This window comes from Oryctolagus cuniculus, chromosome X (assembly GCF_964237555.1).
Source record: "Oryctolagus cuniculus chromosome X, mOryCun1.1, whole genome shotgun sequence".
NCBI lineage: Eukaryota > Metazoa > Chordata > Mammalia > Lagomorpha > Leporidae > Oryctolagus > Oryctolagus cuniculus.
In genome coordinates this window covers 2,358,046-2,370,998 of record NC_091453.1, presented here as the reverse complement: position 1 = coordinate 2,370,998, position 12,953 = coordinate 2,358,046, and the positions used below count along the sequence as shown (strand labels likewise).

Below are 12,953 nucleotides of genomic sequence, written 5' to 3'. Positions count from 1 at the left end.
GAGGATGGGAGAATGTGAGCTCCCTCAGCAGGGAGAGACTAACTTGGCTCCAAGAAGGCCCCTATTGCAGGTGTGCTTTAGGGCACTGCCTTAGGACCCAGCAGGACTCTCGGAGCTCCTGTTCACTTGCCAGCCTGTACCCTGAGAACCCTGTGGAAAAGGTTAGAGCCTGCCAACAAGCCCCACCCCCGGAGTGGACAGGAAGAGCTGGTAGTGCGGGCTGTCTATTCTGGAATGGGTAAGGGGCTCAGTTCACACTCAGCACCATCATTTTAACTGTTGACAGGCCCTGGGCCCCTTCACCCTGCTGTGGTTAAGCTGATACCTCAAACCTAAGTTTCACCTCCTTGAAATGCCCTAAAAACAATAAAAGGAGCACCTTAGCACACCACTCTGCCTGGGAGGCACCCAGTGCCAACATCTCTGTACTGACCTGAGTCCAAAAGTAGTCAAACAAGGCTCACTTACCTCCTGCCACCTTAGAGGGGAAATTTGGGGCATACCATATCTGGCTACCCCAGTTTGGAGCTCCTTGTATTAACGGGCAGTTTTATTTATTTGAAATGCAGAAACACACACATAAATACACACATCTCCCTTCTGCTGGTTCATACTCCAAATGCCTACCTCATCTTGGCCTGGGCTAGGCCAAAGGCCAAATTTGGGTTTCCCACGTGGGTGGCAGGAACTTAAGGACTTGAAGTGGGTCAGTGGCAACTGCCACCTCACAGGTGCACATTAACAGGAAGCTGGAATGGAAGTACAGGAACTAAGACTTAACCAGGTAATCCAATATGGGATCCTGGTATCCCAAGCGGTACCTTACTGTTGTGTTAAATGCCCACCCATCTTCTCTTACTATCAATTTGTTATTACTCTGGCTCTGTATCCCCAGTCTATAGTTTGTGCAGTCTGTTTTTTTCATTGCATGAGCTACATCTTGGAGTAGTGAAAAGCAAGGTGAATTACTGCATCAAGATGTGCCACTGGCTGGGAGGAGTGGGGTAGCAGGAGCTTTGGATGGATTCAGGCCCAGGATCTAGCACCAGCCATGCTGTTTAGCCACAGTGTGGACTCAGGCATATGAGCAAACTCTGGGCCTCAGCTTTGTCATCTGAGAAGCAGGATTTTTTAGAAGGTTTTTATTTAATTAATACAAATTTCATATGTACAGCTTTTTGGAATATAGTGGTTCTTTCCCCCATTCCCGACCTCCCACCCACACTACCATCCCACCTCCTACTGCCTCCCCCATTCCATTGAGAAGCAGGTTTGATATGCCCCATCTTATAGGACTGGTGGATGAGTGGAATATATGCTATGAACCTAGCACAGTGTCTGGAAAGTATGGAAATTCTAAAAAAGTTATTGTGACTGTTATTATTTTGATTCCAGTCATGTACCACAGAGGTTTTTTTTTTATTTATTTAAGCCAGATGTCAGAGAATACATAACATTCTTGAACAAAGAAAACTATCAAGCCACAATTCTGCTTAGTAAATAACACTAGGTGGCAGGTCGCTGTGAGATGATCATTTGATTCACGTGTGAAGTAGACCTCCCTGGTTGCATGTACCACAATTGCTTCTCGGCCTTTTGGCTAAGATCAAGTGCATGTACCACAAAGCTCCCGGGTGGTATGCAAAGGATAGAAGATTTTCCTCCTCACCCCTCCCATTGAATCCATCTCTACTTTCATTCATTTTACCACCAGCAAAAATCAAGTCCTCACTTACATTTTGTTGTATTACGCAGAATACCCCCTAATTCGGCTGCCCCAGGCCAGGACAAAAAGGGCCAAAGAAGTATCATGCTTGTTCTCAGAAACTCTCCAAATGCTCAAACACCCATGTAGCACACAGTGTTCACCCACACGGGGAAAGGCCACAGGAGCCCTTCTGATCCTGCCCCGGGTCAAGGTTTTTCACCTTTACCACACCCCTAAGGAACTGTTAGGAAGGAATAAGCTTCTGTTGCAGTTGTATTCTCTTCACCTTGAGACCCACCAAACCAGGGTGCAGCCCCTACTCACCCTTTTGACAGCCTCAAATAGGCTCCGATGAAGGTTAACTTAAAATCTCCTGCCATAAAGTGGCTGGCCGCTTCCCAAGTTCCCAACCTGGCTTGTCCCAGGGTCTTCACACTGGGCTGTCCCCAACTGGATTCTTATCCCTCCTCAGCCCTTCCCTGTATTGTCCTTCAAGTTCTTTTTCAACTGCTGTCTCTTCATGTTGCATACCTGATAGCCACTCTTGGACTCTAAAATGTTTTTGGCAGGGACTGGATCTTCTCTACACAGCCCTAGAAGTAGCATGAGGCCTTTCGAAGAGCAGATGCTCAATTCATAACTGGTGAACAAAACAGCCAGTGAACACAAGTTCCTACTTATGATGCTTTAATTTCATCTACATTCTTGAAGCTAAGCAAACCGAGATATATTCTAGGTACATAGCTTTTAATTTGAACAACAGACTATAAAAGGAGTAAGAAAAACAAGAATTGGCCACCTTTTATTTTTTTCTTCGTCATTTTGTGATCCCAACTTGCTAAGAATTCTTATACATTTTAAAGTATATCCATTTAACCAAAGCTATGTTTTCTTGTATTGCATCCCAATAAAAGATACAAAGTTTTGCAATTTGTTTTACAAAGCATTAAACTTGATAAACAGCAATTGTGTGGTTATAACAGCAAGAAATGTAGCATCTGAATCCAAATAAACGTTAAAGGAACATATTGGAAAAACTGGAGAAACACTCAATCTACAAGTTACTTATGAGTAACAGAACACAGAAAGTGATACGTTATGCTTTCTCTACCTCTACCTCCTCCTGCCCCATTGCTTAGAAGGTTGACAGCTCTTCTGAACCCCAAAATGAACACTGCCTCAGACTTTCCTAGCACCTGTGGCCCCAGGTGGAGTAGTAGCACCACCCTTGGCTGCATTTCTGGCTCGGGATCGATTTTCCTCATCTCTCAAAGCCTCCTCATAACGGGACTGGAAGGTACTGGGAGCAGTACCTTTGATCCTGGCCAAAAACTCTAAGACTTTCATCTTGTTGATTTCATTGTGGGCCTTTGCACCCCACAGCAACTCATAGCGTGGAGGATCACTATTGGGTACCTGCTGGTACTCCAAGTACTTTTCCTCCACCAAATCTTTGGTGATGAGCTTTCTGGGCTCCCCAAAGATGAAGTGCTGTCTACCATCAAATACTCCCAACACATTCAGGAATGCCCACATCTCTTCCTCAGTGACACGGTGGTCATTCATGAAGATCATGCCCAGGAGAGGCAGCAGGAGCCCAGTCTTGGGAAAACCCCTGCCATCATCCAGACACTCTTCACTGGAAAGCTCTAGCTTGCAGACAAGAGTGTAGGACGGATCACTGCCGCTGACTTCCTTCAGGTCAAGGCCAAAGACCAACTCCATGCGCTCAGTGATTCTCTGGAGGACTTTGGGGAAGTGCTTCTTGTACTTCTTGCTGATCATACTCAGCATATCTGCCTTGAGGATGGGCTCTTTCATTTTATACTTGTGCAGCAGCAGCTGCATCAGCATATCCACCTTCTCAGTCAGGGGATCTTTTCTTGGGTGGCGAGAGGCGGCCTGAGCACGGGTGGATCTTGGATTTCCCTTCTCTTGGATCTTAGCACCTTCACCAGAACTTGAACGTGAAGCAGCAGCAGCAGCAGCAGCAGCAGCAGCAGCAGCAGCAGGGGTGCTGGTGGATCTGGCTGCCTGAGATCCCTGGAGGATGCCTGCAGCAGAAGTGCTCTGGGATTCTTTCCCAGAAACATGTGAGGAGGAAGATGGTGACTTTCCTTCCTCTGCTGCAGTGGCTTCAGCACCCTTGGGATCTTGGTTTTCACTTCGGGCCTGGCGGCGTTTCTCACGGGCACGGAGCTTACTCTTTTGACCACGAGGCATGATGACTATGGCTGGAGGCACAGGACACAGGCAGCTGGAGGAGAACAAGGGTAGATGAGCCCCTCAACAGAGAGATACCTTTAAAAAGGTCCCTGGAGCAGGCATCCCTAGGGGTACTGCCCTAGGACACTGTAGGGCTCCTATTCTCCTGAGGTCAAGAGTATGCCTTAGGCTGCAGTCTGCCAGCTCTCCCTTGTGACTACTCTCTTTGGACCAAGACCATCACTCCTCTGTTTCTCCTGAGGAGGAGCTGAGTTGTGCCTCTGCCTGACATATGTGTTTATGCCCTCCCAAGATAAAATAGGAAGCCTTCTGAGATCAGTGGGTGGTCCCCATCCTCTTTAGCATGTTCACTGACTCCTGACTCAACCTGTAATTCACTCCTGGCTCATGTGAGGCCCTTATCTTTGGATCAAGGTCCTTGTCTTCTGGAGACACGCCCCCAGAGGTGATACAGTAAAAGTATGATCCCCCCTGCCCCAGCCATGCTGGTTCATGGCCTCCCTGGATTGGCAGCAGGGTCTAGATGCTGGGAGCCTTTGATGTTCTGGTGTCAGTGGCCCTGTCAGCCCTCATGCAGGCAGGACAAGTTGCAGACCACCACCCTGAGCACTTAGGGCGTAACTGAGGTGCATACCATACCTGATTACCTCTCCTGGGGTTTCCCAGGGCTGAGTGGGAAGCAGGTACTTTTTGGGGCACTCTGTTCTGGGTGGATGTTCCCCTGAGTCCTCACCCAGAATCCTGTCACAACAAGGAAAACATCCCTGTCTTCCCCTGAGGCCTAGTCCCTCATATTAGCTCCTCAAATCTGTAGCACCCCTAGGAGGTATATTGGTTGCCTCAGCTCTTGGTCTGCCATAGTGGAGATATGCTGTGTAGGCTCCACAGCTAGGGGCTGAGGAGTCACCTCAGTCCCTAGGGCCTTCACTTTGATTCTTGGCAAGCACTTAAAAATCTCTATCAGGGGCCGGTGCTGTGGCATAGCTGGTAAAGCCACCGCCTGCAGTGCTGGCATCCCATATGGGTGCCAGATTGAGTCCTGGCTCGCGCTCACTCTCTCTCCCCCTCCTTCTCTCCCTCCCTCTGTGTAACTCTGATTTTCAAATAAGTAAATAAATTTTTAGAAAAAATCTCTATCAGATGACTTGAAACTGTCCAGGTTCTTCACCTCTGTGAGACATCCTAGGAGGAACTGAGTGCATTTCAGCATGTTAACACACCAGGCTTGCCAGGTGGCACTCTATGAGACCCACTTCTGTTTGGGAGGGATTCCCTCAGGTCACTCAGTGTTCTCACCTTGATCCCTGTTTGAGACTAAGTCTCCTCCCTCTGATGAATGGGGCCTCCCCCAGTACTGCAAGAAGTCCACCTCTGAGCTGCTACCCCCCTCTTTCAGGAAAGGAAGAGTCACCTCATCCTAAAACCTCTACTCATTGTTTGCCTGGGGCCAAGAGCAGAGGTGAGACTTTATGTGGCCACCTCTATTCTGGAGTGATTGTTTCCCCCATTCCTCAAACAGGACTCTCACCTTTCCTGCCAACAGTCATAGTCTGGGACTCTTCTTTCTGCTCACCTGGGCCAGCTAGTCCTTAAATCTCACCTCCTGAAACCCTGCAGGCTGAAGTCAGTGAGCACCTGATCCTGTCAGCTCCACCCTGGACCCCAAAGGACAGCTGTAGAGTTGGGTTCAGCGCAGCCTTTTCTACTGAAGGTGGAGTTACCCTCATTTCCTAACTTAGATCTTGGCCTTGACACCTGACCAGTCCTGGGATTCCATCATCTGCTGAACGGAGACAGTATCCTTCACACCAAGCTCCTTCAAGGGGACCTCTGGAGTTAGGAGTTCAATGTATGCCATGTTCTGTCATGGCTGTTTAGAAGCTACAAGGCCTGACACGAGAGGTAGGACTCAGAGGGACCCTGCCATTGTCTACCAGGGTTCCAACCCTGGCTCAGGGTGAGACTTCCAACTCCTTACTCCAGTGCCATGAGTCAAGCCAGATACTGCAGAGGCCGTCGCTTCCTAGAGTAGCTAGAGAAGTCAAGGCAGGCCACATCTGGCTACATCTGTCCTGCGAGACCCAGTCCTGACAGAGGGGCCAGGCTCTTGGGTGGGCTCCCTATTTGGGAAAAGGTCCTCTCACTAGAATTCAGGTTTCTCAGGAAGTCAGAGTATGCTACATGTGGCAAAAAGGGAGGACGCGGGGCTTACAGTAGGGGTGGGATTGTGGTCAACCCCACTCCTTCTTAGGGAGAAGCTCCTTCATTAATTCAGGGTTTTTGCTCCTGTTAGGGTCTAGATCTCCTAGACCTCCCCTTCCTGGGACTCTAAACCAGGGGTGGGGGCCCACAAAATCATTGCCAAGGCAACCACAGGTGGGACTCAAAACTCAATAATAGCAGGCTAATTTTTTTTTTTTTTTGACAGGCAGAGTGGACAGTGAGAGAGAGAGAGACAGAGAGAAAGGTCTTCCTTTGCTGTTGGTTCACCCTCCAGTGGCCACCGCGGCCAGTGCGCTGCGGCGGGCGCACAGCGCTGATCCGATGGCAGGAGCCAGGTGCTTCTTCTGGTCTCCCATGGGGTGCAGGGCCCAAGCACTTGGGCCATCCTCCACTGCCTTCCCGGGCCACAGCAGAGAGCTGGCCTGGAAGAGGGGCAACCGGGACAGAATCCGGCGCCCCGAGCGGGACTAGAACCTGGTGTGCCGGCGCCGCAAGGCGGAGGATTAGCCTGTTGAACCGCGGCGCCGGCCACTAATTTTTAAGTTGATAATTTTATACAACCAGCAAATTATGTTAAAATATCCACATGGCCCTTACCACAAAAACAGCTCCCCACCCAGGCCCAGTACAGAAGTTACACCACAGCTCTGCCATGGCCTCCAAGGTCTGAAAAGGCAGAGGGAGGGGGGCATGCAGGGTGCAGGGCAGCGGTAGCGCTGGGTGATCACCTTTGGTATGTGCTAGTGGGTAGTTCCTTCAGCCCACATTCAGGGTCCTGACCAGTCCTAGAATTCTACCCTTCACTGACTTGGGGTACTACCCTCAAACTAAGATTGCCACCTTCTCCAAACTTCCGAGATGGAATCATAGGGAGCCACATCTGGCCAAGGGAGTGGCTAGGGCTGACTCTAGGGGCAGGACTCTGGCCGAGCTCTCCTTTGGGGGTAAGTCCCCACATTGGTTTCCAGGCCGCCCACTCTCTGTTAGGCTCTACGTCTTTATAGCAGTGAAGAATCAGCGATAACTTCTTCGATCATAGCCTCCCCTCTCTAGAGCCCTCCAGCCCAATGCAGCTGTAGCAGAAGCCACAGCTCTGCCACGGCATCCAGGGCGGAGAGGAGCGGCCGGATGCGGGAGGGGCTGTGCCATCCCTTGGTTATATGCAGGTGGTCCCTTCAGTTCACATTCAGGGTCCTGCCCAGTACTGTACTTAATTTCTACCCTCCACTGAGTACATGTTGTGCCATGCCCCCTTCCCTCCCCCATCCTCACCTTCCTGAAACTTCCAAAATGGAAGCCAGAGTGCGCCACAAGTGGCCAAAGGCGCGGTGGCAGGACTTCCGGAGAAGGTGGGCGGGGAGACTGGCTGAGGCCGACCTTCCTCCTTCCCCCGCCCCCGCCCCCCGCCGCTTTAGAGAGACGTTAACAGCATTTAGGGATACCCATTAGGCCAGGCCCCCTCCCCCACTCGCCGCTGATCTGAAAAACCTCCAGGAAGAAGTCGGCGCCATAGCTCTGAGAGGGCCTCCAAGGCTGAGGTGGCTTGGCGGGGACGAAAACACTTGGCAATCGCCTGTTAGGTGTCGGGGTGGGGGCTGGGGGCTTCCTTCACTTCAAATTCAGGGTTCTTACTCGATTCCTGACCAGTCTCAGAACCGTATTCTCCACAGACTCCAGCGAGCGTCCCTTGGACTACAGTCCTCTCCTTCCCGACACATCCGAGGCGGAAGTCGCAGGGAGCCACATCCACCCGAGGGGGAGGGGGGCAAGCTGACTAGCTGAGGCAGGACCCGGGTCCCCCCCCCTCCTTTGGGGAGCCGTCTGTTTGCTCACATTCAGGGTTTCCTGTCAGGGCCGTGAAATTAGGGGCACCACCTTGGATCAAGCCCTCCCCTTCTTAGAAACCTCCAGGTAGAATTCGGGATCATAGCTCTGCCAGGACCTGCAGGGTTGAGAGGGGCTGGGTGGCGGCAGGTCAGGGGTACGGGAGACTGCTACGTGATCCCCCTTCGGTCCACATTTAGGGCCCTTACCTTGCTTCCTGACCAGCGCTGGAATTCCACCCTCCACTGGCGAGACTGCGCCCTCTAATGTTGCCACCTTCCAGAAGCTTCACAGGCGGAAGTCAGAGGAGCAACATCCGCCCAAGGGGGCGGGGACACAGCTGACTGGCAGGGGCGGGACCCTGGTTTCCCGCAGTATCCGCTGATTTGTATTCAGGATCTCCCTAACCTCACAAAATTGAGAGCGTCTCCTTAGGTAAGCCTTCCCCTTTTTGGAACCGTCTAGGCAGAAGTTAGCACTGTGCCTCTGCCAAGACCTCCCACGGGCTGAAAGGGTAGAGGGCAGTGAGGGCAGGGGTGCAGGGCAGAGGTAGCGCTGGCCCACTGCCTTTGTTATGCAAGGGTGGTCCTTTCCATCCACATTCAGGGCCCTTACCTTGACCAGTGCTGGACTTCCAAACTCCACTGATGTGAGACGGCACTTCCAACCGACGTCCTCACCTTCCGGAAACCTGCAAGGCAGAAGTCCCAGATAGCGACATCTGGTGTGTGTGTGAGAGCGGGTGCATGTGGGGGGGGAGGGGAGTGGAGGGGGGGATCGGTGGTGTTCAGGGCTGACTGCTGCGGTGACATCGTACTTGACTCCATTGTTTGGAGAGATGTCCCCTCCTTTGTATTCCGGAATCTCACCCCTTTTAAGATCTAGGTGTCTTGCCCCGTTTAGAATCAGGGACACACCTGTTAGAACAAGCTCTCCTCTTCCTAGAATTCTCCAGGCTGAAATCAGGGCCAGGGCCTCCAAGGTAAAAGGGAATGGGGGCAGGTAGACTGCTGTGTGATCCTCTTAGTGATGTGCAGGTGGTCCCTACAGTCAGCATTCAGGTCTGTTATGCTACTTCCTGACCAGTGCTTGCATTGCACCCTTCACTGACCTGAGGTTGCACCCCTCAGAAGGTGGAAGTCAAAGTGAGCCATATCCAGCTGAGAGTGGGGCCAGACCTAACTGTAGGAGTGGGACTCTGGAGGGCTCCCCATTTGGGGAGAGATCCCCTCATTTGCATTTGAGGCCCTTACATTAGGGTCTAGGTCTCCTTCCCTTTTTAGAATTGGTGCCACCCCATTAGACAAAGACTTTACCTTGGAGCCCTCCAGTCAGATGGCCAACGCCTCCCAGGGCGGAGAGGGTAACTGTGTGTATGTGGAGGGGAGAGGGCAGGCGGAAGTAGTACTAGGCATCCATTGTTATGTTTGGTGATCTCTCTTATCCACGTTTAGTGATGTTATCTTTTTCCTCTCCAGAGACCTTTTATTTAAGGAATACACACTTCATGTATATCATAAATACAAATTTAGGAATATAGTGAGTCTTGCCACCATACCTGCCCTCCCACACTTCTTCCTCCTCCTTCTCCTTCTCCTATTCCCATTCTTATCTTTTACTAAGAGCTATATACTAAGTAAAGAGTTCAATACATTGGAAAAAAAACCCTGTTGTTCAACAGTTGAGACAAGAGCTGTTCAAAGTCATTACATCTCAAAGTGTTAATTTCACTTCTATAGATTACCTTTTAGATGCTCTGTTACTTATCAAAGATCAGGGAGAACATATGGTATTTGTCTTGTTGGGACTGGCTCATATCACTAAGTATGATGTTTTCCAGTTTCATCTATTTTGTTGCAAATGACCGGATTCCATTTTTAACTGCTCTATAGTATTCCATGGTGTATATATCTCATAATTTATTGAGTCTTCAGTTGATGGGCATCTGGGTTGATTCCATATCTTAGATCTTGTGAATCAAGCTGCAAGAAACACGGGGTTACAGATAATTCTTTAATATGCTGATTTCATTTCCCTTGGGTAAATTCCCAGGAGTGGGATGGCTGGCTCTTATGGTTGGTCTATATTCAGATTTCTGCGGTATCTCCATATTATCTTCCACAGTGGCTGGACCAGTTTACATTCCCACCAACAGTGGATTGGGATACCTTTTCCCACACATCCTCACCAGCATTTATTTGTTGATTTCTGTATGCAAGCCATTCTAACAGGATGTGATGACCTTATTGTGGATTTGATATGCATTTCTCTGATGGCTAGTGATCCTGGTGTTTCTATTCTGTTCCATTGGTCTATCCATCTGTTTTTGTACCAGTACCAGGCTATTTTTATTATAATTGCCCTGTAGTATGTCTTGAAATCTGGTATTGTTATGCCTCTGAATTTGTTCTTGTTGTATAAGATTGCTTTAGATATTTGGGGTCTCCTGTGTTTCCATATAAATTTTAGCATCATTTTTTCTATATCTGAGAAGAATGTCCTTGGTATTTTGACTGGTATCACATTGAATTTGCAAATTGCTTTCAGTAGTATAGATAGTTTGATTCTTCCAATCCACAAACATGGGAGATTTTTCCATTTTTTGTGTCTTTTTCTATTTCTTTCTTTAATGTTTTATAATTGTTATTGTAGAGATCTTTGTCATCCTTGGTTAAATTTATTCCAAGGTATTTGATTTTTTTGTAGCTATTGTGAATGGGATTGATTTTAGAAGTTCATTCTCAGCCTTGGCATTGTCTATGTATATAAAGGCTGTTGATTTTGTGTGTTGATTTTATACCCTGCCACTTTACCAAACTCTTCTATGAGTTCCAATATTCTCTTAGTGGAGTCTTTTGGATTCCCTATATAAAGAATCATGTCATCTGCAAATAGGGACAGTTTGACTTCCTCCTCCCCAACTTAATAACAATGGTGAGAGTGGACCTCCTTGTCTGGTTCTGGATCTCCGTGGGAATCCTTCCAACTTTTCAACTTTCAATAAGATGCTGGTCGTTGATTGTGTTGAGGAATGTTCCTTCTATACAGTTTGCTTAGAGTTTTCATCATGAAAGGTTGTTGTGTTTTATCAAAGGCTTTTTCTGCATGTATTGAGATAATCACATGTTTTTTTTCTTCAGTTTGTTAATGTGATGTATCACATTGATTGATTTGCAAATGTTGAACCATCTCTGCATTCCCTCCTTTTTTTGGTTAGTTGGGCCAATAGTGTGTCAATTTTTATTATTTTTTCAAAAAACCAGCTTTTCGTTTCACTGATCTTTTGTATTTTTTTGTTTTAATTTCTTCTCTGATTTTAATTATTTCTTTTCTCCTACTAGTTTTGGTTTTGATTTGCTGTTTTTCTAGGTCCTTGCAATGCATTTATAGCTCATTTATTTGGTACTTTTCCAATATCTTGATGTAGGCACCAATTACTATAAACTTCCCTTTTAATATTGCTTTTGATGTATCCCATAAGTTTTGATATGTTGTATTGACATCTTTATTTGGTTGCAGAGATTTTTAGATTTCTCTTTTATTTTATGACCCACTGTTCATTCAGGAGCATGTTGTTCAGTCTCCATGTGTTTGCATATGTTCTAGAAATTACTGAGTTGCTGATTTCCAACTTCATTCCATTGTGGTCTGAGAAGATGCATGGTATGATTTCAATTTTTTTGAATTGGCTGAGACTTGCTTTATGGCCTGGCCTGTGGTCTATCCTAGAAAAAGTTCCATGCACTGGTGAGAAGAATGTGTATTCTGCAACAGTAGGATGAAAAGTTCTGTAGATATTAGGTCCATTTGGTCTATAGTGTTGATTAACTGTGTTCCCTTGCTGACTTTCTGTCTGGTTGATCTGTCCATGCTGAAAGTAGGGTATTGAAATCTCCCATTACTATTGTTTTGGAGTCTATACCTCCCTTTAGATTCCTTAACATTTCTTTTAAGTCGCCAGGTGCCCTGTATTTAGTCGCATTTACATTACAATAGTCACATCTTCCTGATGAATTGATCCCTTAATAATTCCATAGTGCCCTTCTTTGTCTCTTTTGACAGTTTTTGTGTTAAAGTCTATTTTGTCTGATATTAGGATGGCCACACCAGCTTTTTTTTGGTTTCTGTTAACATGGAATATCCTCTTCCATCTTTTCACTTTCAGTCTGCATGCATCTTTGTTGGTGAGATATGTTTCTTGTAGGCAGCAAATAGATGGGTTTTGTTTTTTAAACCATTCAGCCAGTCTGTATCTTAACTAGAGAGTTGAGACCATTTACATTCAAGGTGATTATTGGTAAGTAATGAATTGGTGCTGCAATTTTTCCATAAATATTCCTATTTTTTACTTTGATTTTCCTTTGTGCTTTTACTGGGAGATTTTCTGCCTTTACCTTCTTTCATGGTGATGACCATTTTTCTGTTTTTCTGTGTGTAGCACATCCTTAAGCATCTTTTGTAGGGCTGGATGAGTGGTGACAAATTCTTTCAATTTCTCTTTGTTATGGAATGTCTTCATTTTACCTTCATTCATAAATGAGAGCTTCGCAGGTTACAGTATTCTGGTTTGACAATTTTTTTTTCTTGAGACTTGGAATATATCTCTCCATTCTCTCCTAACCTGTAGGGTTTCTGATGAGAAGTCAGCAGTGTCTAGTTGAAGATCCTCTGAAAGTAATCTGATGTTTCTCTCATGCATATTTTAGGATCTTTTCCTTGTTTTACTGTGGAGAGTTTGACTATAATGTGTCATGTTGAAGATCTTTTCTAGTCATATCTATTAGGTCATTTGCTTCCTGTACTTGGATGTCCCTTTCTTTCTCCAAATTAGGGAAGTTTTCTGTAATTATTTCACCAAAAAGGCTTTCTAATGCATTCTCTCTTTCCACACCTTCAGGAACTCCTAAGATCTGTATGTTGGGTTGTTTGATAGTATCCCTTAAATCTCTAACACTGTTTTTTAATTTTCTAA

General features: G+C 47.1%; 1 protein-coding gene across 2 annotated transcripts; it reads right to left on the bottom strand.

Annotated features, from left to right (window-relative positions):
• Window positions 1-2,363: 2,363 nt before the first annotated feature.
• Window positions 2,364-8,319, bottom strand: MAGEB17 (MAGE family member B17). Of its 2 annotated transcripts, none has more exons than XM_051827627.2 (2): window positions 8,191-8,319; window positions 2,364-3,965 (listed from the first exon to the last, which is right to left on the bottom strand). In XM_051827627.2, the coding sequence occupies exon 2, from the start codon at window positions 3,929-3,931 to the stop codon at window positions 2,888-2,890; it is 1,044 nt and encodes a 347-aa protein (XP_051683587.1). In that variant the 5' UTR covers window positions 3,932-3,965; window positions 8,191-8,319; the 3' UTR covers window positions 2,364-2,887. The 2 variants fall into 2 exon arrangements, with proteins under 2 accessions (XP_051683587.1, XP_051683588.1); XM_051827628.2 differs by lacking the exon at window positions 8,191-8,319 and adding an exon at window positions 7,790-8,150.
• Between the last annotated feature and the right edge of the window lie 4,634 nt (window positions 8,320-12,953).

Bases quoted from the DNA above. Each gene is read 5' to 3' on its own strand.
- MAGEB17 (XM_051827627.2), bottom strand. From the start codon at position 3,931: ATGCCTCGTGGTCAAAAGAGTAAGCTCCGTGCCCGTGAGAAACGCCGC.